At 56.9% G+C, this 27511-nt stretch overlaps 4 protein-coding genes across 7 annotated transcripts in view; 1 reads left to right on the top strand and 3 right to left on the bottom strand.

The window, feature by feature from the left end:
- Positions 1-27511, bottom strand: part of RPS11 (ribosomal protein S11) — a 47157-nt gene that overhangs the window by 6040 nt on the left and 13606 nt on the right. The window lies entirely within an intron of this gene.
- FLT3LG (fms related receptor tyrosine kinase 3 ligand) lies at positions 101-14407 on the bottom strand. 3 transcript variants are annotated; one of them, XM_058673916.1, is made up of 8 exons: positions 14388-14407; positions 14016-14082; positions 13641-13748; positions 13428-13481; positions 12734-12877; positions 12343-12481; positions 8753-8937; positions 101-454 (listed from the first exon to the last, which is right to left on the bottom strand). In XM_058673916.1, the coding sequence occupies exons 2-8, from the start codon at positions 14046-14048 to the stop codon at positions 305-307; spliced, it is 813 nt and encodes a 270-aa protein (XP_058529899.1). In that variant the 5' UTR covers positions 14049-14082; positions 14388-14407; the 3' UTR covers positions 101-304. The 3 variants fall into 3 exon arrangements, with proteins under 3 accessions (XP_058529899.1, XP_058529898.1, XP_058529900.1); XM_058673915.1 differs by having other exon boundaries at positions 13992-14082; positions 14388-14405; XM_058673917.1 differs by lacking the exons at positions 8753-8937; positions 14388-14407 and having other exon boundaries at positions 13992-14349.
- ALDH16A1 (aldehyde dehydrogenase 16 family member A1) lies at positions 16412-27101 on the bottom strand. Its single transcript, XM_004596987.2, has 17 exons — positions 26970-27101; positions 23530-23632; positions 23151-23277; positions 22837-23015; positions 22683-22760; positions 22214-22395; positions 21973-22125; positions 21552-21737; positions 21349-21444; positions 21020-21156; positions 20794-20899; positions 20575-20705; positions 20087-20254; positions 19703-19904; positions 17387-17572; positions 17069-17191; positions 16412-16676 (listed from the first exon to the last, which is right to left on the bottom strand). The coding sequence occupies exons 1-17, from the start codon at positions 27057-27059 to the stop codon at positions 16515-16517; spliced, it is 2409 nt and encodes an 802-aa protein (XP_004597044.2). The 5' UTR covers positions 27060-27101; the 3' UTR covers positions 16412-16514.
- PIH1D1 (PIH1 domain containing 1) overlaps positions 26918-27511 on the top strand; it is a 3972-nt gene continuing 3378 nt past the window's right edge. Inside the window, exon 1 of one of the 2 annotated variants that reach the window (XM_004596989.2) lies at positions 26918-27098. The gene's annotated coding sequence lies outside the window, so the exon portion shown is untranslated. Of the gene's footprint in view, positions 27099-27199; positions 27321-27511 lie in introns of those variants that run through there. The other variant, XM_058673914.1, reaches the window with a different exon arrangement.

Below are 27511 nucleotides of genomic sequence, written 5' to 3'. Positions count from 1 at the left end.
CGGGGTAGGTGGGGTGGGGGAACACGACTCCTGCTGGCAAGGCCAGGCAGCCCAGGCCACTCCATCCCAAGGGTTCCCCGTTGTCTTCTAGGATCCTCCGTTTTCTTCTAGGGTCCCGTGCCGCTGCTGCCTCCCATCCGAGGTCCAGCGTTGCCCCGCGCCGGTCCTGGGGTCCACGAGGGCATTGCATTTGCTGGAAAACCCAAGACTTGGAGACCAAAAGGCCCCACACTGACGCCACCCCCATGTCACCCACAGACAGGCCTGGCCAGGGCAGATCGGGAAGGAGGGTTTATGTCCAGTGTCACGGGGCGAGCGGCGCTGCTGGGGCTGGGTCCTGGCGTGGCCTCCACGCTGGGCAGAGGGCGAAAGAGCCGGCCTCCAGCCACCGGTCTCTTGGTCCTGCTGGTCCGGGCGGCGGATCCTCTGGTAGGGGATGCCTCAGTGGCCTGTCCTGCAAAACGACATGAGAAACGTGTCTGTCCCGCTGGGCTGGTGGAATGTGGGTGGAGGAGGCAAGGGGCAAGCAGGAGGGCTGTTGGCCGGGCTGGCCTGGTGCCTCCACAGACACCTGCTGTGTACCAGGGCTGTGGCCCCCTCGCTGGGACTCCACAGTGACCAACGTGAGCTGGGCTGTGGCCCGCTGGCACCGTGCCCGCCAGCCACAGGCAAGAAGTGAGTGTTCAAGCTGGCCGAAGGAGCCAAGGAAACGGGCTTCCTGGTACTTAGCTCACTCAATTCCATTCCTAGTTAAATTTAGGAAACAAATACTTTGATTATTGGTAAAGTGGTTACAGAGGCAGGCAGCAACTGGAAGGAAAGGGGGGAAGGAAACGCCTCAAGGTCATGTCCCGCCCAGAAAAATGATGATTTTGAAAAAAAAAAAAACCCACTGGTAAGATACAAGTCTGAGTAGTTGAAAAATGTAGAAACTGTCTCCATCCAGTCATTGGAACGCTTAGAGCCATTTCCAACAACAGGAGATGAGGCTCTGCTTTTGCAACTGAAACTTAAGCCCAGATGCAGTGTTTTCTGATAAAAATCTCTGAGTTGCAGGTTTAAAACACACACTCCATTCTGCAGACACAGCATAAAAAAGTGTGAAAGATCTTGTAAACCCCAGAGGCACGGATGGGACAGTGTGGTGGGGCAGCGTGCTGAACAGCTGCTGGCATCCCACAGTGGAACCTTGTTCCAAGCCGGCTCCCTGCTGCTGCGCCTGGAGTGCACCGGGAGCTGCGCCCCTGGGCCCCTGCCACCCACTGGGGGGACCCAGATGCAGCGCCTGGTCTCTGGCTTTGGCCTGACTGACCCCCTCAGCCCCTGCAGGCTGTTGCAGCCACTTGGGGAGTGAATCAAGGGAAAGAAGATCTCTCTGTAACTCTGCCTTTTTTTTTTTCTTCAAAGATTTAATTTTTTTAATTGGGAAGTCAGATACACAGAGAGGAAGAGAAACAGAGAGGAAGATCTTCCATCCAATAGTTCACTCCCCAAGGGGCCGCAACGGCTGGAGCTGAGCTGATCTGAAGCCAGAAGGCAGGAGCCTCTTCCGTGTCTTCCACGTGGGTGCAGGGTCCCAACGCTTTGGACCGTCCTCGACTGCTTTCAACTGGGACACGAACTGGCACCCATATGGGATGCCAGTGCATGCAAGGTGAGGACTTCAGCCACTAGGCTACCACACCAGGCCCTGTAACTGCCTATCAAATGCTACTGCTACTAATAGACACAAGGATTGCATGTTGAGGTGATATCTTACATGGATTGATATAATAACATATAATAATACAATGGCTTCTTTTTTTTTTTTTGTTAATGTGGGTAAGAGGAAATTTAAATTGCATGTGGTTTGCGGTCTACTTCCATTCGCTTGGCCGCGGGCTGAGGTGGAAGGGTTATTTTTGGAGGCTTGTGTGCGGATGAGGGAAGTGGGGCAGGAGAGTGAGGGCCAGGGTCGAGTCTGCTCTGCCCGTCCCCACCTGTGTGACCGACTGAATACCCCTGCCTGGGAGCAGGGACAAGAAGGGCAGCATTTGGTGCGGGGAGCAGGGCTGAGGGAAGTGGTGGTGCACTGACATCCCATATGGCGCCGGTTCGTGTCCCGGCTGCTCCGCTTCCCACCCAGCTCCCTGCCTGTGGCCTGGGAAAGCAGCAGAGGACGGCCCAAAGCCTTGGGACCCTGCACCCGTGTGGGAGACCTGGAGCAAGCTTCGTCCTTCTGATCGGCTCAGTTCCGGTTATTGCCACCATTTGCGGAGTGAACCAGCTCTGTCTCGCTCAGTAATTCAAGTAAAACAAATGAATCTTTACCTAGTAATAATAATAAAGTAAGGACAGCAGCTTGTGGAAGAGGTGAGCCTGTTTGTGGCAAAGCCCTGCACCCGGCCTGGACTGCCAGGGCCCTGGCCTGTGTGAGCCTCTGGGGTCCCTCCCCTGCTTCCGCCTCTAGACGCCCCCACCCTGCCCGACCCTGTCCCCTGGTTCCTCCTCCCTCATGGCCTCCCCCTGCTCCCTCCACCCTGTGCAGCCTCACCTGCAAGGACCAGAAGGCCCAGTTTGTCGCGCGTGGAAGGCTTACCCACGGGCCTGCCTTCCACTCCTGCCCCTCACTCATTAGATCACCCCGTCCTGCTGCCCACTGAGGTTGCCCATCTCACCTGCCGGACCCAGGGCCACCATGCCCGTGGCTGCGCCAAGCCTGACTGAAAGGGTTAATTGTCGAGGTGACTGTGTGCCCGGAAGTCTGGACCCTCCAGAGACTCACCTGCACCCATTGCAAGAAAACTCTGCTTCCTGAGGGCAGGATCTTGGAGTTTTAGGATGTAGGGGAAGACGGTTACTCCAGGCCTGCTGCTTACCACCGTCTGCACTGAAGTGCTAGGGCCGGAGTCCTGAGCCCGTACAGTGTGAATCTGCCTGCTTTCTGCTCTGTGTCACGAAAAAGCCTCTCAGCACGGGTTTGTCCACCGTCACGTAGCTATTCATTCTCACGTAGATACTTGCTATAAAAACCCTCATGGATTTTGTTCAAGGTGCTTCTTGTTCAAGGCAGGAGGTGGCCGCCCGACTGCAGAGTAAAATCATTTCACTCGTCTTGGAGTCTTGCTTGATTTCTTTGAACCCCAACAACTGGCGCCCAACGTGTGCAGCTCGACAAAGGCAGTGAAAGGACTTGGGACGCTCCAAGGTAAGTAAGCTTTTGGCATGTCATTTACAATGGGAAATTCCAGTTCAGACTGGGAGCAATATGTGGGGCTTCTCCAGGGTTTGCTCCAGAGAACTGGAATTGAGGTAAAAAAGACTCAACATGATGCTTTGCTTTCTTTCATTACTAAGCATTGTTCCTGTTTCATCCTTCTGCTAGACGTGTGTCAGTTCTAAGGTATTAAGAGCTCCCAGAGGAGCACAGCAAGGAGGAAACATTCCTGTGAAAGTGTGAGCTGCAAGCTCTCCATCTTCTGTCAGAGACTTGCTCTTGAAGAAGAGGGAAAGTAGGGCCTGGTACAGTAGCCTGGTTGTTAAAGTCCTTGCCTTGCATGCGCTGGCATCCGTAGGGATACCAGTTCTACTACCAGCACCCCCACTTCCCGTCCAGCTCCCTGCCTGTGGCCGGGGAAAGCAGTCAAGGACGGCCCAAAGCCTTGGGACCCTGCACCCACGTGGGAGACCCAGAGGAAGCTTCAGGCTCCAAGCTTCAGATCAGCACAGCTCTAGCCGTTGCGGCTGCTTGGGGAGTGAATCATCGGACGGGAGATCTTCCTCTCTGTCTCTCCTCCTCTCTGACTTTCAAAAAAAAAAAAAAAAAATCCTAGATTTGGCATGATTTTACATTTTTTTTTAAGATTTATTTAATTGTATTGCAAAGTCAGATATATGAGGAGAGACAGAGAGGAAGAGATTCCGTCCATTGATTCTCTCCCAAAGTGAGCGAAACGGCTGGAGCAGCGTCGATCTGAAGCCAGAAGCCAGGAACCTCTTCTGGGTCTCCCACACAGGTGCGGAGCCCCAAGGCTTTGGGCCGTCCTCGACTGCTTTCCCAGGCCACAAGCAGGAAGCTGGATGGGAAGCTGTGCTGCCGGGATTAGAACCAGTGCCCATATGGGATCCTGGCTCATTCAAGGCAAGGACTTAAGCCGCTAGGCCATGGCACCGGACCCTGGCATGATTTTACTTGTTCCCTGCAACATTTTTGGGCCCCAGTCAGAGGGCAGTAACCATCCTGAGCTCCAGAACCTGGCTTGGCAGTCTTGGGAGGACACCGTGATGATTAACACAGCCCCAGCAGCCGAACCAGGAGCCCTGCTCGCAGGATTTGCACTGACCTTTACTGAAAGGCACCATCCGGGGCATTTCCAGTCTGAGTACCCACAGGGCTCATGAAGCCTGGCTGCTCAAGGCAAGGTCCGTGCAGGTGTCCGCCACTTGTGTGGTTGTCATTTGTCTGTCTCAATGTCTGTCTTTTTGGTAAAACTGTTTGATTCTACATGTGTGGTGCGCAGGTAAAGCTGCCAGTCAGAGCTATGGTTAACGGATTCCTGGAGTGTGTGTGTATTCTGCAAAGCAAAGGTGCTCTTTTCCGGAAACACTGCTTGCTTTCAGTGCCCCTGGAGACTGAGGGAGGGATGAATTCACAATAAATAATAGGGTTATGCCACGCTGCCAGCTAGAGTTAGTTTAGCGGAAAATCTCAAAATTGTCACCATGCATCACTGTGTGTGTTAGTAAGGAAATGTTATACCTTTTACTTATTGGGAACTAGTGTTTTGAGTTTTCTGAAACAACAACAACAAAAATATTTAGAAGGGTAATGTGCTTGTCTCTATGATCCGAAAGTCATCTTGGTACAATTAATAAGTTTAGATTGGGCAACAGTAAAAGACTGTTTGGGTTTGTGGAGTAGTAGGTGGCTCTCGTTGTATGGTTCCAGCCACAGTTGATTGGGATCTAATTACTTAAAAGCTTTCTTATAATCCACAGTTTTGTATTTTATTCTATCAATGTTGGTCTATCACCTGAAAAAACTTGACAAATTTATGTTCTTAAGGACATAAAGTAACTTCAACCAATTGATGATGGTTTTCAAACACATCTAAAGACCTGAAACTTCACCGAACCTGATTGATTGGTCTGTCCTAAACGAAGCTTGCCAAGTCGGCACAGATGCTTTGGTTCATGTAACTTAAGTTTCTAATAGGCTGATTTTAAAATATTTTAAGTCACAGATGTATTTACTCCGGTTTGATTCTCATTGCTTTCTCTAATATACAGTTTAATTTTAATTTTTTAAAAAAGATTTATTTATTTTTATTGGAAAGTCAGATAAACAGAGAGGGGAGACGGAGAGGAGAATCTTCCGTCCATTGATTCACTCCCCAAGTGACCGCAATGGTTGGAGCTGAGCTGATCTGAAGCCAGGTTGCCTGAAGCTTCCCCTGGGTCTCCCATGTGGGTGCAGGGTCCCAAGGCTTTGGCCCGTCCTCAACTGCTTTCCCAGGCCACGAGCAGGGAGCTGGACAGGAAGTGGAGCTGCCGGGACTCGAACCGGCGCCACATGGGATCCCAACACATTCAAGGCGAGGATTTTAGCTGCTAGGCTATTTCGCCGGGCCCTAGTTTTAATTGTTAACCTGTGTTCCTGTCTCCAACTTGTAGCAGGCATTAGACTTTTGGGAAACTGTTTTCTAAAACTGCTATTTGATACTTCTCATATGGTATTTTCCCTGAGCATAAGCAAGCTGGTGGCTCAGACTTGTTGAATGTGCACACTAAAGAGTCAATCATTTTTTAAATAATAATAAATAGATAATAAAAAGGGTTTGCCGGGGCCTGGCTCGATAGTGTAGTGGTTAAGGCCCTCGACTTGAACGCACCTGGATCCCATATGAGTGCCAGTTCTAATCCCGGCAGCCCCACTTCCCGTCCAGCTCCCTGCCTGTGGCCTGGGAAAGCAGTCAAGGATGACCCAAACCTTGGACCCTGCACCTGCGTAGGAGACCCGGAAGAAGCTCCTGGCTCCTGATTTGGATTGGCGCCACTCCAGCCATTGCGGCCACTTGGGGAGTGAACCATCCGACAGAAGATCTTCCTCTCTGTCCTCCTCTCTGTATATCTGACTTTCCAATAAAAATAAAAATCTTTTTTAAAAAGTCCAAAAAAGTTTCCTAAAACCAGAAAGACAGATAATGAGCCAGTTTATACATCTCAAAATATTTAACATTAAAAATAAGGAAATATATGCATCAAGGTGAAGGAATTCATGATGGGGGAAGGGTTTGGGGTGAAGGGGGGGAATCCCAGTACCTATGAAATTGTGTCATGTAATGCAATGTAATTAATGAATAAATGAATATTAAAGAAAAAAATAAGGAAATAAATATGAAACTACTAAAAAAATTAACATTTTAACAACAATATAACATTCGCCCTTTCACTGGTGTTCCTTATAATTCTTAATGTCAAGCCATTGTTGAATGTTCCCATGCTATATTAAAAACACTCCTTTTAAAGCAAAAAAAGAGAGGGAACCCCAAGTACCTAAACACAAACCAATGAAAGCACTATTCACTTTACATTTTTAAAATCAATATGAAGATGGAGTACAGCAGTAAATGAACATTAGCACTCTCCGTCTCCACAGACGACGCTGACCAGTGTGTATCACACAGGAAACAAAAGCCATGCAAACGGGGAGGTAAGGGCTTGGGGGTGAGGTTTTGCTCTTTTGGGTGCGGACAGTGGAGATTGCCGGCTCCCCACTAGACGGCTGGCTGGACATGGGGAAAGAGAAGGAACAGGTTTAACTTTGGAGACATGGAGCCCCCTGTGCCTGGGACGTGAGCTTTGTCCGCATCTGTTCCTGTAACTTCTAGAAACACCCAACAAGCTAATTTGCCTACCTGTGGTCAACTAAAACAACTCGCACAAGAAGGTACAGACTAGTCGAGAAAGGAGGGCGATCTCTGAATGCTGGAACGCTTTCCTTGGCCATGCTAGCTGTTTCCACGGTAACCTCCTCTCAGACAAGCAATTGTACCAATTGGACTTGGGTTCCTAACCCACCGCTCAACCACCCCGTACCCTGGGTGGATGCCACAGTTCCCGTATACGTGCATGAACTAGCTGGTTGCCAGGTCCTTATGATCTCAGGGGACCTTGTAAACCTGAGGAAGAGGGGATGATATCAAATGACAGGTTCTGATGGCATGCCCATCTGCACAGGCCGTGAGGAACATGCGGACATGCACATGTGAGTCACGCCTGATGGCTCGTAGAGGCTAGGAAAATACCTCACGGGCCAGTATGGTGGCACTTGCAAGTGCCAGGATCCAATATGGCGCCGGTTCTAATCCCGGCAGCACAGCTTCCCATCCAGCTCTCTGCTTGTGGCCTGGGAAAGCAGTTGAGGACAGCACAAAGCCTTGGGGCCCGGCACCCACGTGGGAGACCCAGAAGAGGTTCCTGGCTCCTGACTTCGGATTGGCGCAGCTCCGGTCATCACAGCCAGGACCGAATCAATGAACGGAGTTTGGGAGTGAATCAATGGACAGAAGATCTTCCTCTCTGTCTCTCCTCTCTGTATATCTGACTTTCCAATAATAAATAAATAGATGAATAACCCATGTAGGTATTTGGCTGCCAGGCCAATTGTCCAGACCCTGAGCAGAAAACTCAAATATCATCCTCCTTGGCATGATTCTCCTTGGAGTAAAGAAGAATTTTCAGAGATTTCTAGGACTATTAATTACTGCTGTCCTCTTCATTGCTGCCATTACTACAACTGCCATGGTTGCGTGACTGCATCACATCAGTCGGTACAAACAGCCCGCACCGTCCAGCAGTGTCCTCCATTAGATTTTACCAATGGCTATTTTATGGAAAAATAGGAATTATTATTTTGAGTATATTAACAGTATGTCTCTGTTTAGCGCAAAAGTGGATCCAATGACACCAAGCAATGATAAAATGCTGCTGTAGCGTCAATAATGCTTCATAACTCACAAGAAAGGGGAGGATGGAAGGGCTAATTGTCAAGGTGACTGTGTGCCCGGAAGTCTGGACCCTCCAGAGACTCACCTGCACCCATTGCAAGAAAACTCTGCTTCCTGAAACACCAGGAAGCAAACTGGAGATGGGCAGGATCTTGGAGTTTTAGGATGTAGGGGAAGACGGCTACCCCAGGCCTGCTGCTTACCACCGTCTGCACTGAAGTGCTAGGGCCGGAGTCCTGAGCCCGTACAGTGTGAATCTGCCTGCTTTCTGCTCTGTGTCACGAAAAAGCCTCTCAGCACGGGTTTGTCCACCGTCACGTAGCTATTCATTCTCACGTAGATACTTGCTATAAAAACCCTCATGGATTTTGTTCAAGGTGCTTCTTGTTCAAGGCAAGAGGTGGCCGCCCGACTACAGAGTAAAATCATTTCACTCGTCTTGGAGTCTTGCTTGATTTCTTTGAACCCCAACAGCTGACGACCTGCCTCTCCCTGGGCAGGAGCTGACTCGGGGCCGCCTCTCCCCTCACGCCCTGGCTCCGTCTCTCCCCACAGCCTGAGCTCCCTCCATGCCCTCACTGCTCATGCCTGCCATGGCGCCCCGTTCTCTAAATGGCAGCATCCTTGACCAGGCTTTGCTGGCCTCCTCCACATGCTGAGACCCCGGCCAGGTCAGTACCTCACAAGCAGTACAACTTGGGGTGTACAGGTAGGGTGCACTTCACAGCACCCCCATCCCGGCAGGGCCCCCACGGCTGGCTCACCTGCTCCCCAGGGTAGGATGTCCTCCACCTCGCCCTTCGCCATTGCAGGCACCAGGCCGTGGCTAGCAGTGTGAGGGCCACGGGCAGCAGGAGCAGCAGCAGCAGGAGCAGCAGGGGGCGTGCAGGCGGCAGCGCTGTGGCCTCCAGGGCCCCAGGACTCCGTGGAGGCAGGAGGGTAGAGGACTCTGAGGAGAGAGGAGAAGGGGTGGTCAGGAGAGGGGAGAGAGGCCTGCCTGGCAGTGCTGGCTTCTGTGTGCCTCCATTTCCTCACCTGTAAAATAGGCATAGTCACTTGTCTTACCTCGGGGAGGTGTCACAAAAATCAAATGTCAGACAGTAGTTACCGAGTGTCCGGCTCACAGAGGGTCCCCATCCAACACTGGGTCACTCCCTGATGGCCACGATGGCCGGGACCCGAGCTGAGAGCTGGCCCTCCATCCAGGTCGCCCATGTGTGTGGCAGGGACAAGCTGCCTGTCATCTGCTGTGTCCCAGGCTGGAGGAAGCTGGGGTCCGGGGGCCAGAGCTGTGCGTGGGACCTGACGCAGGACGTGGGAGTCTTAGCCATCAGGCTGCGCAACAAGCCCCATGTTTCAGTTTAGGATGCCACACGTTCATTTCTAGAGCTTAGGAATCCATGTGTTCATGGCCCCCAAGCCCTTGGGACCCTGTACTCTCAAGGGACACTCAGCACAGGCTCCTGGCTTCAGCCTGGCGCATGCTTGGCTATTGAAGGCATTTGGGGGAGAGAACCAGCATATGAGAAATGTTCTCTCTCTTTCTCCTTTTAAAGACTTATGTATTTTTATTGGAAAGTCAGACTTACAGAGAGGAGGAGAGACAGAGAGGAAGATCTTCCATCCGCTGGTTCACTTCCCAAGTGGCTGCAATGGCTGGAACTGAGCCAATCCAAAGCCAGGAGCCAGGAGCTTTTTGGGGTCTCCCATGTGAGTGCAGGGTCCTGAGGTTTGGGTTGTGCTCAACTGCTTTCCCAGCCACAGGCAGGGAGCTGGATGGGAAGTAGGGCAGCCAGGATTAGAACCGGCATCACATGGGATCCCGGGTGTGTGCAAAATGAGGACTTAAGCCACTAGGCTACTGCGCCAGGTCCCTCTTTCTCTCCTTTTTTTTTTTTTTAAGATTTATTTATTTTATAACAAAGTCAGATATACAAAGAGGAGGAGAGACAGAGAGGAACACAACGGCCGGTGCTGTGCTGATCCGAAGCTGGGAACCAGGAACCTCCTCCAGGTCTCCCATGCGGGTGCAGGGTCCCAAAGCCTTGGGCCATCCTCGACTGCCCTCCCAGGCCACAAGCAGGGAGCTGGATGGGAAGTGGAGCTGCCGGGACCAGAACCGGTGCCCATATGGGATCCCGGGGCGTCCAAGGCGAGGGCTTTAGCCCCTAGGCCACGCCGCTGGGCCCTCTCTCCTTTTAAAATAAATAAAATAGGGCTGTTACGGCTACTTGGGAAGCGAATCAGTGACGGAAGATCTTCCTCTCTGTCTCTCCTCCTCTCCGTATATCTGACTTTCCAATAAAAATAAATAAATCTTTAGGGAAAAAAAAAGGGCAGACTTACAACGAGAAGGAGACAGGGAAAGATCTCCCATCTGCTGGGGCATCCCTTAAATGGCTGCAATAGCCAGAGCTAAGCTGATCTGAAGCCAGCAGCCAGGAGCTTTCCCCAGGTCTCCCACACCAGTGCACGGTCCGTTTCCCAGGTCACAAGCAGAGCATCTGGGACACAAACTGGCGCGCCCCTATGGGATCCCGGCAGTTGCAAGGCGAGGTTTTAGCTAATAGGCCTTTGCACTGGGCCCATAAAAAAATCTTTTTTACAAAGCGATCATATATAAATTGAGGTCCTAACTCCAGCACCCCCGGAACATGACCTTCGTTGGCACTATGCTCTTGCTGGAAGCCAGCAAGTTCCAACGGGGTCATTGATGGCTTTGATCACGCACCACCTCACCTCACCAAGGGGACATTGGGACAGACATGCAAGCATGGCGGCCATCGGCCGGCCCGGAAGCACGGCTGGAACGGACCCCTCCCTCATCACCCTGCACACCTGAGCTTGGCGTTGAGTCTAACCGGCTGACAGCATCACCAGGGCAGCAGTCCTTGGCCATGCCAGGCAGCGGACACGGGCAGCAGACCCCAGCACACGCTCTAATCCTGAGTGCCAGGTTCCTCACATGATCAACGGGGTGTTTATATAGATCCTGCCCCTCCTCCCAAACACTTTAAAACAGTTATTTATATATTCAGCAGGCAGAGCATCACAGAGAGGGAGCCCTTTCAGGAACTAGCTCATATCCTAAATGGCTGCAATGACTGGGGCTGGGGCTGGGCCAGGCTTGAAATTGGGAGCCAGGAACCCATCTGGGTCTTCCATGGGAACACAGGCGGCCAAGGATTGCACTAGCAGGGAGCGGGATGGGAAGTCAATCAGCTGGGACTCGAACTGGTGCCCACATGGGATGCGATGGTCGCAGGCAGCAGCTCAACTCGCAGTGCCAACCTCCCTCCTGTATACATCCTGACGACTATGGCCACCCGTGTAAAGTGATGCTATGATTTGCGTAAGAAGCTGCTGGTTGGTACGACTCAGGGGGTGATGCTGAGGACGGAGACCTGTGCCTGATCAGGTGTGAGGGCTTTGTGTTAGGATGGGAGGAGCCCATGGGCACGGAGGGGACATGCAGGTTGCTAGGAGTGTCTGACCCAGCTCTGTGGAGTCCAGCAATGCTAGTTCCCAGGTTAGATTTCAGATTGCAGTTCATATTAAGTACAGTCCTGGGGAGGAGTGGACCCTGACGAACTCGTTAAAAATAAAAAAGTAGTGAAAGTATTCGGGGTGGGGGTGGGGAAGGCGCTGAAGCACTATGGTGTAGTAGGTTGGCCGCCGCCTTTGGAACCTGCATCTCATATAGACACTGGTTCGAGTCCTGGCTGTTCCACTTTCAATCCAGCTCACTGTTTGTGGCCTTGAAAAGCAGTCGGGGACGGCCCAATGTCTTGGGACCCTGCACACGTGTGGGAGACTTGGGAGAGGCTCCTGGCTCCTGGCTCCTGGCTCCTGGCTCCGGATCGGTTCAGCTCTGGCCGTTGCGGCCACTAGGGGGTGAACCGATGGATGGAAGATCTTTCTCTGACTCTTGATGCCCATGTCTATGGGTCCCTGCCACCCACACACACTGGAGCCCCGATGGAGTCCTGGCGTCAGCTAACCTCGCTTCTGAGGGAGGAAGCCAGCAGATGGGCCTCTTTGGTTGTGTCTCTCTTGCTCTGCGTTTCACATGGATAAAAAAAAAAAAGTAAAAATTTCTGGATCTCAAGAAAAATCCTTGTGACCTGCCTGCCTGTAGGCTTTTTTCAAGAAAGAAAAAAATTCTTTTCAAGCATGGCTTCTGGGAAATTTAAGCCCACGGCTCCTGCTTTCTCTGGGTCTGTCTTTGAGAAACAGGTGAGGATGACCCCTTTAGCTGAGGTCCAGAGAGGGCATCAGTGGGCGCGGGGTGAGCTCCGAGGGGCGCGGAGCTGGGAGGAGCCGAGGGCTGCGCTGTGGGGCCAGGGGCCTTTACCCGGCTGACACTGCAGCTCGAGGCAGCGGGAGAAATTGCGTTGGGTGATCCAGGGCTTCAGCGCCAGCAGCTGCGCCGAGGTGTCCTGCAGGAGGTGCGAGATGTTGGTCTGGACGAAGCGAAGACAGCTGGGAAGGGGCTGAGGGTGGGCAGGACACGTCAGGACCGCAGCAGCCAGCCACCAGCCTTCCTTCCCCGCAGGCCACGCCCAGCATGGCCCAGAGGTGCTGACCATCCATCCCCCTGGGGACTGAGAGGCTGGGTGGTCCCGCTCCAGACCACCCAAGCTGCTTTGAGCATCTCCAGGAGGGGCTGGGTCAGCTTGGTCTCTAGCCCCCGGGGAGCAGCTGGGGGTCCCCTCTCTCCTTCCCACACGGCCCGCGGGGCTCACCTGGAAGGCACATGAGGTCACGAAGTAGATCTCGGTGTTGACAGCCTCCAGGAGGACCAGCATCTGGGCCCCAGCCACGGCCTTGAGCTGCTCCAGGCAGCGCTGAGCCAGCACCAGCCGCCAGAGTGCCCTGCAGAGCTCTTCCTGTGGGGAATCCATGAGCTAGGGCCTGAGGGAGGAGGGGCTGGACCCCTGGGTGTAAGGGAGGAGGGGCTGGACCCCTGGGTGTAAGGGAGGAGGGGCTGGACCCCTGGGTGTGAGGGAGGAGGGGCTGGACCCCTGGGTGAGGGAGGAGGGGCTGGACCCCTGGGTGTGAGGGAGGAGGGGCTGGACCCCTGGGTGTGAGGGAGGAGGGGCTGGGCTGGAGCCCTGGGTGTGAGGGAGGAGGGTCTGGTTTCTGGGTGAGGGAGGAGGGTCTGGGCTGGACCCCTGGGTGTGAGGGAGGAGGGGCTGGACTCCTGGGTGTGAGGGAGGAGGGTCTGGGCTGGACCCCTGGGTGTGAGGGAGGAGGGTCTGGGCTGGACCCCTGGGTGTGAGGGAGGAGGGTCTGGGCTGGACCCCTGGTCTGAGGGAGGAGGGGCTGGGGCAAAAGCTGCCTGGGGCAGGGGGTTTGCTCGCTAGCCAGGTCCCTGCAGGGGTGGTACCACTGCAGTCAGTGCCACCTGGATCCCAGGCCCCTCCCGTCGTGACTCACGTCCTGCAGGTTGGAGGCCACTGTGACTGGGTAGTCTTGCAGCAGGTAGTCAGACTGGGGGGAGGGGTAGGAACAAGACCTGGCTGAAATTGGGGGGGTACACTCAGAGACTTAAGCAGACACCCAGGGAGAGGGAACAGGGAGCACCCAGGTGCAGAACCTCAGAACCCAGCACTGCCCTCGGGGGTGGGGGGGTGAGGGTGGGTGGCTCACCAGCTTGCTGATGGTGACAGCAAAGTTGGAGGAGATGGGGCTGTGGTTGAAGGAGCAGTCCGGGGTCCCGCAGAGGCTGGGGCTCAGCAGCAGCAGCAGCAGCAACCACTGCAAGGGACGTTGCTTGGGGGTCTGCGTGCACGATCCCCCCAGGTGCCCTCCTGGTCCACCTGGTCCCTGCTCCAGCCCCACGGCGCTGCAGCACAGGCAGGTCCCGCTGGTGCCCCACTCCCCTCCGCGGTTCTCCATCCTCCTCTGTGCGCTCCCGGGCACGTCTTGCTTGCCTCTGCCCACTGCCCCACCATGACAGCAACCCTGGTGCACCTCCACGAGGCGTCCCCATGACCCCACCTTGTGGCCCCTGCTAATACGCACGGTTGGGCTCCGGGCTGGCGCCAGCACTGTCATCTCGGCCGGGGGCCCCTCATGCCTGTGGTTGGGTCTTGAAGGGACAGAAGTGCAAGTCTGGGACAGCCACCCGCCAGCCTGCGTCTCTCTCCCGCCCAGGCACCTCCCCGCTCCTCCCTCGGTCCCTTGATGTGGCTGAGTTTCCGCCTCCTACTCCCCCAGGCTTCCTGCGTGAGCCCCAGTTTCGGTGAAAACTCCTCATCTCCCTTTCCAGGAACCCCGGCGTCCGGTCCCCGGAACCCTCCACCCCCTATCAGGGGACCCCTGCTTCTCCAGCCCCAGAGGTGGGGACCCCAGTACTGCCCCACAGGGATCTGAAATCCAGTTTCCCTCACGCACCAGGCTTGCCCCAGCTGGGTGTGGAGGGTCAAGCTGGGTGACAGCCAGAGACCGAAAGTGAAAGGAAATATTCTTGGGGTGGGGTGGGGGCAGATGGTGAGCAAGGGTGGAAATAGGGCAGGAGGGAGGGCGCCCCCTGGTGGTGCCAGCTGGAGCCCATGCTGGCTTCTGTGCTGGAGGTGGGTGAACCCCAGGAGGGCACACCTCATATTTAGTGAATCAGGGTAGACCCATAACTGTGGCTGGACGGAAGCAGGGCGTGCAGAACGAAGAGCAGGTCCTTCTGCAAGATTCATCTTCGCTGTGATCTCTCCGACCTTGCCCTCCCCTTCATCCCAGCTCCAGCGGTTGGGACCTGGGAGTCATCCTCCCAGCCCCAGGGCCTTTGCACTGACCGCCTGCTCAAGCAGGCTGACTCGCTTCTCATTCAGCTGTTTGCCGCACACCTCCTGGCAAAGCCCCTCCTGCTCGCTGGACCCTGTGCGTCTCCCCTGCCAACACATCTCAGCACTGATTTCTTCACCATCACATGCTGTCAGGAGGGCACGGGCTCCAGAGGGCTCACGATGCTGCTGACTGCCCCAGCATCCACAACGATGCCCGGCTGGTAACAGGTGCTCACTGGTTACATGAACACTCAAAGCAGCTAATCAGTTTCATCAATTGCTAGGCATCAGCATTTATTTATTTATTTATTTAATATTTATTTTATTTTCATTCCCCAAGTGGCCGCAGCGGCCGTAGCCGAACCAATCCGAAACCAGGAGTCAGGAACTTCTTCCAGGTTTCCCACGTGGGTGCAGGGTCCCAAGGCTTTGGACTGTCCTTGACTGCTTTCCCAGGCCACAAGCAGGGAGCTGGATGGGAAATGAGGCAGCTGGGACATGAACCAGCACCCACATGGGATCCTGGCATGTGCAAAGGGAGGATTAGCCAGTTGAGTCATCATGCCAGCCCTGCCCCCCTTGTTCAGCTTGGTTCTGTCCTGGTCACACTCCATGACTTTTTGGGGCTGTCCACTTGATTTTCATCATTTTGTGTGTGTGTGTGTGTGTTGGCAGGACAAGGGCTCCCAAGGATGTCCACAAAGACCCTGCAGGGCAAGAGGCACTTGGTCAGGGTAAGTCCCGAGTCTTGAGCTGGGAACTGACCATGCATTCCAGGAGTGGTGTGGAAACTGTGTGCGAGGAGGGAGGGTGGTGTCCATCCTCACAGATGTCACAGAGAGGAGAAAGATGGGACAAGTGGGGTGGCCATTGCTGGCCCTGAGCCCAGGAACGCTGGGTGCTGCCATGGTGGGGCAACAGCTTCCCATCTCCAGAGCTCTTACGCCTAACTCTGAGTGATGGGGAGAGAGATCTTCCATCAGCTGGTCCACCTGCCTAATGGGGCGCCCTGGTGGAAGCCAGGAGCCAGGAGCCCCACCCCGGTTTCCCATGTGCCTGGCAATCCAGACGCCATCAGCAGGACCAAGGATCAGAGGCTGAGCAGCCAGGACCTAACGAGCTCTTGTCTGAAAGGTGCTCATTGCAGACTTAACCCTGCTGCGCCACAAAGCGAGCCTGTTTTCGTTCCACTGCTGCTTATGGTTACTGGTCACACAGCAGCAAGTGGAAACTTCCAGTCACTGCCACCTCAGCTCCAGGACGACAGCCATGTCTGTCACGACAGCAGCTGAGGAGCTAGCCAATCAGTGTCTGTGGATATGGTCACCTGACACAGGATGGCCAATCAGAGCTGGCCTCCTGGGGGCTGGGCGGGGACTGGCCATGGAGTCTAGACCTGGCTCTGGCTGATGGAGGCCGGAGGAGGCTGGCGGGAAAGGCGCCCGGGGCGCAGGCTCCGGAATCCCAGGCCATCACAGAGGCTCCCCTCCCACTCCCCGGAACGCCCTGGCCCGCCCGGGGCGCCTCGTCTGTTTTACAAGCGCTGCACTGTACTGTTTGGAGCCACCCACCGGGCTCCCAAATGTCATGGCTCAAAGGCCTCGGTGCCTGTCCCCTCCCTCCTCACAGACGCATGGCCAAAGTTGGGCAGAGATTTATTACAAGTCGTGGGAGTCACATCGGGAAAGTTCCAGGCATCTGTGCGTTGGCGTTCATCTCTCCTTGGTCCAAGATGGAGCGCTCAGTCCCCCATGGGCAGCCACAGGGCCTTGGTCCGGGCCGCCCGCAGCCCCAGCTCCGGGCCTGCCCCCTGGGCCTCCTGATCCCAGGCGCGCGGGCTGCCCCTGTTCACCCACACGGGCTTGAGGTTTCCTGCGGAGGCCCACTCCACAAACCGAGAGCCCTGGGATGGGAGACAGTGGGATTAGCGCTGGGTGTGGGGTGTGAGGCGTTGCTAAGCAGCTGCTTCCTTAGGAACAAGTGCTAAGTGCCTCAGAGAGCCCTGAAGGTCAGTGCCTGGGAGCAGGCCAGGGCCGGGCAGGCTGACCTGTGGCCAGGGAGTTTCCGACAGTCACCACCCAAGTGCAAGGGAATGGGACCCCACGTTCAAAGGAATGTTACCAGAGGGAGGTTGGGGAGGAGACACTGTGCCCCTTAGCAGTGATGAACCACTGGAATAGGTTACTAGGCACTGGGCAGGACCCTCCTTGTCATGCAGGGTGCCCCGGGGCAGGGCCTCAGAACAGGAGCTCACTGTCACCCGAGCTTCCCACTTTGATGAGGGACAGAGGGTACCTGGGCAGATCCGAAATACCACAGGGCCTGGACGTCCTGGTGCAAGGCCAGGCAGCGGGTCAGGTGGTCCTGGTCTCCTGTCACCACGTTCACGAGGCCCGCGGGGAGCAGGGAGGCCATCTCCTGGAGGAGGGGACGGGGGATGGGAGAAGGCAGGGGTGAGGAGTGGCTGGGAGGTTCCTGGAAGGCGTGGGGCAGGAGGTGCCCATGTTGGGATTGGGCTGGCATGGATTCTCGGGGAGGGTGGAGTGAGCCTCCCTGCAGCTCCTGGGGCACCTCTCGGGGGCTGCTGCAAGCAGGGGTGGACAGGCGGTGTACCTGGCAGAGCTCCAGGGCCAACAGGGGACAGGCCATGCTGGGCACCAAGACCACAGCATTGCCGTGTGCCAGGGCTGGGGCCAGCAAGGACACGAAGGCAAGCAGGGGCCACTCGTCCGGGCACACGACAGCCAGCACGCCGTGGGGCTCCCGCAGCCGTAGCACTGGGCCTCTAAGTACAGGTACCTGCAAGGACAGGTGGGGAGGCAGGGATGGGGAGAGGAGGGCCAGATTGCTTTCCTGTGAGGGAACCATCTTAATGTCCCATTTGATATTCTGAAGAACAAATGCAATGGCCTGAGCTGGTGACTAATTAGAACGGGTGTTCCACCCAAGAAGTAAAAACTGCTTACTTCGAAATGCCAGGAACCAGCTTTGCGAAGGGCGGGTGGCTAAGCGATCTGGTCCCTCCCAGTGAACATGGCCAGGAAACTGGACTTCCTGGGACATAGAGTTAAGGGATGCCTGTCTCGAAGGGCACAGACTCTGGGCTGCGAGGGCCTCAGCCCGTAGGGAGACGCTGGAGTCTTAATCACTTTGCCTCTTTCTGATCACAGCCCGATAAGGTCCTATAGCTGCTTGCTGGACACAATGTCCTCTCACGCTTCATGACCAAGGCAGCCGTCAGCAAGCTTCTCCAGGTGCTACAGTTGCCCGAGGCTCATGGCCTGTCAGGCCCGTGACCAGCTGGCGCTCCTGCGCTGCCCTGCCAGCCCAGCCTCCCTCTGGTACCCCTGGCCGACCTCGGGTGGCCCTCGCTGAGGAGGGTGGTGGTTCTTGAGGTCTCAGCCAGAGAGCCTCCTCCTCTACGGCTGGCTCATTCAACTTCCTCTCTCCTTCATCCTCAAACTCCATCCTCATTACTCCGATCTGGCACCACTGACAAGGGCCAGACTTTCCGGGAACATTCCCGTATCTTTCTCACCTCCTGTCCTTCTCCCACTCTCCTCTCCATCTTTGCTTCTCCAGAACAACCCCAATAATAATAACAATAACCAACAGGGGATGATCGGGAGCATGGACCTTGCAAGCTTAGCTGGCCTGACTTCACACCCCAGCTGCGAGCTCTTAGACCAGTAGCTCCGCCTCTCTGGGCTTCTGCTGCCGCCTTTCTGAAGTGTCTACTCCACAGCTCCTCAGAAGGAAATGAGTCAGTGGTGTTCCTTCAAAGCTTTGTTGGCCGTGATTGACATTCGGTAACTTGCACGCATCTTAAAGGAAACTTGGTCACCACGGCACGGAAACAGAGCTCACTCCCATTTCTCTCCCAACTACTTCCCAGCCCCCCTCCCCGCCTCTCCGCGCTCAGGCAGCTGCGGCTCGGCTCTCACGGAGACGATGGTCAGGCGCCTCTTGGTGACATTTCAGTCAGGGATGACCATATCCGTGGCAGGGGGCCCCTGATGTGACACTGCCCAGGGACACACTGCCAGGGCACCCCGTGAGTCCTCGTCATACACTGTGTGGCTGTAACTTGTATTTCTGAGAATGTCACAGATGTGGGGACAGCCTCCGGGCATTCTGTTTTTCATCTGACTTCCTTCCTCAGTGTCATTCCTTTGGGGTACCCCTGTGTGGGTGCTGAGGCTTCCCTTGGATAAGGTGCAGCATTTCACCCGAGAACCTGCTGAGAAATGTCAGGGCCGCTTCCGACTTGGGGCGCTTCCGGCTGAATCACTGCAGACACTATTTTCACGCGTGCTGGTGCCGAGTCCGTGGATATTTGCTGCCCTACCTCTTGTGCGTGCATGAGTGAGGTAAATACTTCGGAGCTGAGGGTATGTTTTGTTTTTTCCAGAAACAGCCAAATTGATTGCCAAGGCAGTCGCTACCTTGCCACCCACTTCCTCCGATCCTCACCCACACTCTCACCCTGCCGCCACCCACAGGGGAGACCTAGATGGAATTCCTGGTTCCTGGCTGCAGTTGGACCCAGTCCTGGCCACTGAACGGGTCTGGGGAGTGAACCAGTGAAGGGAGCTCTTTCTGGCTTTCCAACCCTAGTCTCAGGTATGGGGCAGGATGTACACAGGTTTAGGCAACAGTAATGCCCCTGTAGACCAGGGCCTGCAGTATCAGGGGAATTCTGTGGGGGATCTGGGAGCCAATCCCCCTGCTCAGTGAACAGCGGTCTAAGTGGCAGGCCACAGACCCATGACACGGATGGGCAAACTGAGGTGCGGAGAGCTCTGTAGAGAGCTGCAGCCCCCTGCTGATGATGCAGACGGAACTGGAGTGGGCAGGTTCCCAGGCCCGGCTCACTCCCGAGTCTGCTCTGACCCCTGCCCCGACCACCTGCCCACACTTCCCCCTTACCTGCATGGTGTCACCTTGAACCTGGGCCCGGGCTCCCCAAGTCCGCAGTCGCTGCACACTCAGCTCCACCTCGGCTTTGGCGGCCTTGGGCTCCACTCCCTGCCTCTCCAGCCTTGTGGTCAGGCTGGGTCCCCGGCGCTCCACGGCGGCTGCCAGGGACCATAACAGGGCTGCCCGGACCCCTGGTGACCGGCCTGTCCAGCTGTGGGCAGACAGGGTGCATTGGTGGGTAGATGGCTGGCGGGGGCAACACCCCAGCCCTGGCCCTCTCCCTGACTTCTGCTCCTGTCTTCCACCTTAGAGGCCAGACCCTACAACCCACCAACCACTAGGAGACGACCCTCCCTGCCACCCCCTGGCCCCTTTCCTGTGTGGCCCCCTTACCCAGGGGCAGCCTGGTGTGCGGCCTCCACAGCACTGCGGACGTCCTTGGCTCCGCCCTCAGCCACATAACCATGGAGCTTGCCCTGTGAATCCTGGATGGCCCTGGAGCTCCGTGACCCCGGAGCCTGGAAACGGCCCCCAACGAAGAGCCCATAGGGGGGTGCAGGGCTGAAGAAGGGTGAGGGGTGAGGGGGTTCAGGGGTCCTGGTCTGCACAGACCCCATGTCCTCCCTCCCCACACTGTGTGAACCTGCTCCTTTCCCATGAACCTCTGCGGGAGGCCATGTTGCCTGTTCCCAGACCTCTGTTGAACAGCAGCCCCAAACTCAGCAGGCCTGGGCGGGGAGTGTGTGAGGCCATCAGACCCAGAACATCGGCTGGGCAGCACTGGCGCTTCCTTGCTGGCCACGTGCCCACAGGGAATGACCACACAACTTCCCTGCCCCTTGCAAGCCCCAGCCCCCCCAGACCGTCTGGGGACCACTCACCTGGGCCCCGTTTCTGGCCCAGCTGGTAGGGTTGGGGGCACGGCAAGGCCGAAGGTGTCGTAGTTTGGGTTCTCAGATAGCGCAGGCAGCCGGGCCGGGGTCCCCAAGGGCCGCAGATACTCATACAGACCCTGCGACAGGGGTGGGGACCAGGGCATGGGTGGTGAGGGGACGTGAGGTGGGAAAGGGGCATCCAGGGCACGTCGGGATGGCACTCACGTCCAGGCCCCCGTGCCTAGAAGACCCACTCTCCTTGCAGCCGCCTGTTGGCACCCCAGGGTCCCTGAGGCCGTGGCTGTTGATCCAGACGGTGCCCAGGTGGAGCCTAGAGGGGACACAGAAGGAGGGACAGGATGCTGAGCCAAAGAGCGGGCACCGAGCCGCAGAGGGCAGAATGGGTGCTTGGCTGCCCATCCTTCCCAGGCCCTAGGCTGTGCCCACTGACCCGTGGCCCAGCTCCAGCGCCTGCCCCAGCCTCTCGCTCCACACACTGCCGCTGCCTCCTCGGGGCGTCGCGTTTGCCAGGGCCAGTGCCTCTTTCGCTGTGCGGAAAGGGGAGGCCACGACCAGAGGCCAGGGAACCTGGGAGTTGTGACAGGGGCCTCAGGCAACCTGCCTGGCCCCCCACCGCTTAGGGTCTACAGTGGTCAAAGGTACCCGGATCTGGGCCACATGAAGGGGCAGGGGGGGTCCCTGTATGAGGAAGTGGTGCTTCCCAGACCTGGATGGAGGTGGGCAGGAGGAACGCGGACTCCGGGACCTTCAGGGGCTCACCTCGGCCTGGATACATGGGGCAGCTGGAGGAAGGCCCCAAACCAACGTTGGGGGATAGAATGGGCTGTCTGAGGGCACATCGCCAGCCTGGAACACCTGGACAGCCACAGAGGTGGATGGAGAAGTCGGCTCCCACCCCACTCCCTTCAGACCCCTCCAGGAGGCATGCTCCAGGTCCTTCCCAGCCCGGTGCTCCAGCTCACCTGTGCACCCTGGCTCTGGGCCTCACCCACATAGCGCTGGGCGAGCTCCCGTGCGGCAGCTCCCCGGGCCCCCATGTCCACAGCACTGTCCAGGCCCCGGCCGCCCCGCAGCCGCCCCATCCGTGCCTGGAGCCGCTTCAGGGATTCATTCCATATGGACTCCTGGATGAGGAATCTGAGGCCGCCCTGTCAGGAGTGAGCAGGTGTCAGAGAATGAGGGAGGTCAGGATGCGGCTATGCCCCCCCGTCCAGGAGGCTGGCGCTGCGATGGCCCAGGAACGGGCAGGGACGATGCCTGTGCAGGCAGTGTTGTAAGGTGTGACACCAGCACCTGGCGAACTGGAGATTACAGTGAGTGGGGATGGAGGCCCTTGAGCACGTACTGGATGACGGGAAGAGGCCACAGCCCCCCGAGTCTCACCTGGCTGCGGTCGGACCAGACCGCGTCCACAACACCCTCCACGGCCGAGTCCACGTCCCCCGAGTCCAGTAGCAGCAGCAGTGACTCAGTGCCCAGCGCCAGGCCCAGCTCAACCCCCTGGCCCGCCAGCGTACGCCGAAGGGCACGTCCTTCCTGAGGGACTCACTGGGGTCAGCAGAGGCCCAGACCTCCTGGCCCTCCTGCCACCCATGGTCCACCCGGCTTGCGGTCCTGAAGATACCTCCACAGTGCCGCAGAAGGCCACCTTTTGGACTCCAGGCTGTGCGGCCAGCACAGGCCCCAGGCTGGCAGGGCCACTGAGCACGTTGAGGATGCCTGGGAAGGAGCCCAGCTCCCCGGCCATCTGGGCCAGGAGCAGGGCAGTGGGGCAGGCAGGGGGCACAAGGGCCACCACGGTGCAGCCTGGGGAAGGGGGCAGCTCAAGTACTCTGGAAGCCAGCCCAGCCCCTCCTCCCTCACACCCAGGGGTCCAGCCCAGACCCTCCTCCCTCACACCCAGGGGTCCAGCCTAGACCCTCCTCCCTCACACCCAGGGGTCTAGCCCAGACCCTCCTCCCTCACACCCAGGAATCCAGCCCAGCCCCTCCTCCCTCACACCCACGGGTCCAGCCTAGACCCTCCTCCCTCACACCCAGGGGTCCAGGCCAGACCCTCCTCCCTCACACCCACGGGTCCAGGCCCTGACTCACCCATAGCCAGGGCAGGGCAAATCCTCCACATCATTTCGAGGAAGGAGAAAGTACGTGGCAGGATGAGGCCGATGACTCCTGTAAGAAAAGGAATGAGGGGACTGGGGCCAGCATTTACACAGGGAGAAGGCTGAGGGCCTGGACTCCAACTCACCCATGGGCTCCCAGCCTGCCAGCGCCTCCTCCTGGGTGTATGCCTGGACTGCATGGTACTGGAGCAGCTGCTGGGCCAGTGGGACATCCCCATCTCGAATCTCTCGAACTGCCCGGCCAGTTACCAGGGATTCCAGGGTCCACAGCAGCCGCTCGTGCTTCTGCAGCATCTTGGCCATTCTGGAGAAAGCAAGGTAGATGGTCATTTCCTAGGGCCCTTGTACCTGGACTACATCCCCTATGAGACCCTACCATTTACTGGCAACAGGAAAACACCAAAGCCTCATGGGAAATGTAGTTCAAGATGAGCATCACCTGGTCAGGTGCTGGGCCCGCTTGGCTCCAGGAATTCTGCTCCAGCTTTCAAGCGAGGTCCTGGCCGCCTCCACGGCTGCAGACACATCCTCGGCTTGTGCCTGCAGGCAGCTGGCCAAGTTCTCTCCTGGGTGGGTATGGAAAAGCGGGGACATGGGCAGTGGCCGGAGAGAATGTGAAACAGATGTGGGGGCCCAGGAGTGGCCCAGCCTGGTCCCCAGCTCCCATGGCAGTCTCGGACATATCACCAGTCATTTCTCCGACTGCGGCCCATGGGCAAGGATGGGACTTTGGTAGACTTCCCCGGTCTCCACAGGGCCGGGAACCATGTCAGCAGGAGGACCCAGAACTCACCTCCCTCCTGGGGGCTGTCTGGTACCTGTGACTGGATCCTGGCAGGGCACGGCACTCCTGTGCTCTGGTTTTAACCACTTCCCATTCACGTAGTGGCCCAAGCGCCGCTCCTGGGTGTCCAGCCAGGCCTGGGGGAGGTGGAGACCGAGTGGAAAAGTGTCTGGAGTCCTTGGGCAGGGAACACTGCTTTCCCTTGCCCCATCAGCCACTTTTTTTTTTTTTAAAAAAGATTTATTTATTGTTGTTGCAAAGTCAGATATACGGAGAGGAGAGACAGAGAAAGATCTTCTGTCATGATTCACTCCCCAAGCGGCCATAGAGGCTGGAGCCAGGAGCCTCTCCCACATGGGTGCAGGGTCCCAAGGCTTTGGACTGTCCTCGACTGCTTTCCCAGGCCACAGGCAGGGAGCTGGATGAAAAGCAGGGTGCCTGGGATTAGAACTGGCACCCCAATCGGATCTCGGCATGTTCAAAGTAAGAACTTTTAGCCACTAGGCTATCGTGTTGGGCTCCCCCATCAGCCACTTCTTCCTCTTGTCTCTCTCCTGTTTCCCCAACCCCCACCATACTATAAAATACACACCAGCTAAAATGTACTAGTTTGACCACATAAGTGTGTGTAATTCGGAGGTCCTTGGGACATGCACAACGCCACACAGCCATCACTCTGGCTAGTTCTAGAACAAGTTCCTCAGCCTTAGAGGGAGTCTAGTCCCCGTTAGACAGTCACTGCCTCTTTCCTTCATTGCTCAGTTGCTGACAACCTCGTCTCTCTGCCCTAGGGACTCACGTGCCGTAAATAAAATCACAGACTCTCACTTGCTTCAGACGAGCTGTGTTCACTTGTACTATGATGTGAAGGCACATGCATGCTGTGCCCTGTCACAGCACTCACTTCCTCTTACAGCTGAACACTAATCTCTGTGTGGATGGATGACCCCCCACGCGTCCCCTCACGGACCCTGGGGTCGCTTCTGCGTCCTGGTCACAGAGGGCAGTACTGTGCAGCCATATTTCCAGAACTTTCCGAGGGACAGACCGGGGAAGGGAGTGTGCTGTGTCAGGCTGAGGTTGGTTTGCCTTCCCCGCTTACCCACACCACTGCACATCCCCACCAGTCCTCCTCAGGGCTGTCCTTTTGATGTAAATTGCTTCATTTTGCTTTTATTTGGAAGGCAGAGAGACAACAGACACAGATCCTACGACTGATTGACTGATTCGCTCCCCAGATAACTGGAGCAAACTCAATTCAGGTCTCCCCTGGGGGTGAGTGGCTGGGAGCCACCCCCTCAGCCACTCCAGGGTGAGCACTGGCAGGAAGCCGGAATGTGGAGCAGAATGGACATCCCGAGGGAAAACACACCTTTGGCCCAACGCCCGCCCTTTGGCTGCTGCTTTTCTCGCGTCATTCCCTTCATGTGTCATTCCCGTCCAGTCTCCTCGTCCAGCCACGCCGTTCCCTGCGGCTGACTGACTCCCAATCACTTTCCATTTGACCACAAGGCTCCCTCATCGCAGCACCCCTGAAAAGCCATGCCTCCCTCCTCTCCCTCCTACCCTGCCCCACTGGCCCGTGTCCTCTCTCTTGAAAGTAAAAAATGGTCTGCCCCACCCCCCCGGCCCCAGCTCCTAACGCGAGTGGCCGCTGCTGACCGGGAAGGGGGCCTTTTCAAAACAGGGATCTAAGCAAGCCAGAGCTGGGCAATACTGAGGCATGATCGTTATGTAACAGAGATATCTGTTGCAAATAAGAACTCAACTACTCATGGGAAAATGACAAGACAGCTGGGATTTGTTAAATTATTCTGGGGGTGGGGGAAGACAAAGAGATAGCAAATATTGGACAAAATGTTGATCTGAAGTTGCATGATGGGTAAGTGGAAGCTCTTCACCAATACTACTCACTCTGTGGGAAACTGCAGAGTACCACCCCCTGGCCCCCACGAAGGAATGTTCGCAGGGCCCTGGCCGGAGCTGGCCGGAGCTGGCCGAGGCAGAGGCAGGCCTGTGCAGCCTGGTCTCCACGACAGCTGCCATTGGTTCCAGATGATTTTTGTCAGGAAATTCAAGCCAGGGGTTGCCAAACTTTGGATTTTTCTTTTCTTTTTTTTCTAAGAGAAGTTGAAATCCCGGATGTTTACAAAGAATTGTTTAGTAATTCACATTAAAAAAAAAAAAGTTCAGGCCAAAGCCAACACGTGGGTGAGTCTGGTCTGAGACTGTTGCTAACGGAGGAGACACTCTGGGTCAGAATCTGGAGGGCAGAGTGAGCGAGATGCAGCGAGAGCTCAGCTTCATGTAAGGTGGCCTGTGGGCAAGACCTCGACAATCGCAGGTCATGTGTGGCGTGAAGACTGGGACGCTGAAGGCACGTAATCCACAGGAGACGTTTTCCGTGTCACCTCTGCCACCCCAGGGGTGGGGACACCGTGCTCCCCCCCAGGCCCCGTGTTCCAGTCTGTTCCACCTCTCCATCTCACCGGTCACACCCTCTGTGGGTGACACCCAGGAAGCCAAGGGAGTGAGTGGCTCAAGCTACGGCCCGCCACAGAGCCCACAGTGTGTGGTCAGAAAGGGGACCTGCCCAGCTCCTCCTCACTCTGCTCTGGGCCCAATAAACTCCTCCCTTCTTCTACAACCGGGTGTCAGCAGGTTTTGGGGGGAATCCTATAACAAATCCCCCCTCCAGGACAAGGCCGAGCCACAGCACTGTTGGGGCTGCAGGGCACACAGGACGGATTTCGGGGTCTGGAGGAATCGGGGAGACCCCAGAGTTACAGGGTGTTCCGAGCAGCTGTGCAAATGCAGGGCCCTGAGGCAATGAGGGTAGACACCACAGGGAGGTGGGGATCCTGAGGCAACAGAACCCCAATAGCAATCTTGGGATCAGGCTGAACGGGCTGGGGACGTGATCACAAGGGTTCAGGGTAGGGAATGTCCCCCTGGGTGCAGGGCTGGGCACTGACCCAGAGGGATATTAACCCAGAGCTGGGGGCTGGCACAGGTGGGTGCTGACCCACATGGACGCTAACTTGGGAATGGACATTCCTGGTCCGGGTGGACGCTGACCACGTGGAAATTAACCCGGGGATGGGCACTAATCTGGGTGGACACGGACCAATGTGGATGCTAACCCGGGGACGGGCGCTACACGGTGATCCACGTGTGAGCTAACTGCTGCTGACCCGGGGATGGGCGCTGCTGACCCGGGGATGGGCGCTGCACAGTGACCCACGTGGAAGCTAACCGCTGCTGATCGGGGTGGATGCTGGTCCACGTGGAAGATAACCCAGAGACAGGCGCTGCTGCCCCGGGGTGGACTCTGTTGAGTTCGCGCAGGCGCGGCCGGAGGTCAGGGGGCGGAGCCGCAGGGCCGGCGCGGTGGCTGACGGGACTCGGGGCACAAACAGCGGATTCCCGCGGGCCCGGGTGGGGGGGTAGTGCGCGCGCCAGGCAGGCCCTCACCAGTGCGCATGCGTGGCTCTCCGGCGCCGGTCCGTACTCCATCGTGGTGAAGATCTCCCAGGCGCGGGAATCGACGCGGGTCGCGGCCATCGCCCGCGCAGACCGCTCGGCGGAGGACGGTGGCTCGAGGTCGAAGGGCAACGAGCGAGGGGCGGGGCCCCGGCCGGGGGGCGGGGCTCCGATGCGGCCACGCCCGCAACCCGCGCTGGGGGCGGGTACGTGTCCTGTGGAGCATGCGCACTCGGCCAAGCGGGCAGCAAGAGGCGCATATGCCGGCACCTGCCGGCGTCCTGCCCGTGGGTTTAGGAGGGTGACCGGGCTGCTGTGTCTTCTGCCACCTCGTTAATCCGGGTATATTTAGTAATAAGGACGAAGTGATACTTCAAGGAGCACAGGGATGCCTTCGGGATTAAGGTGGTGGAGGTGTGGCTGCCTTGAGCGTGGCTGTCATGAATGCAGGAAGTGTGGCGGTCTAAGGGTTGGCTTTGATTGGTTGGAGGGAAAGGCGTGTCCTAAGTGTTGGGAGTTGATTGGTTGGGACC

The sequence above is a fragment of the Ochotona princeps genome, chromosome 16 (assembly GCF_030435755.1).
Source record: "Ochotona princeps isolate mOchPri1 chromosome 16, mOchPri1.hap1, whole genome shotgun sequence".
Classification (NCBI taxonomy): Eukaryota; Metazoa; Chordata; class Mammalia; order Lagomorpha; family Ochotonidae; genus Ochotona; species Ochotona princeps.
This window is presented reverse-complemented; position numbering and strand designations above follow the sequence as displayed.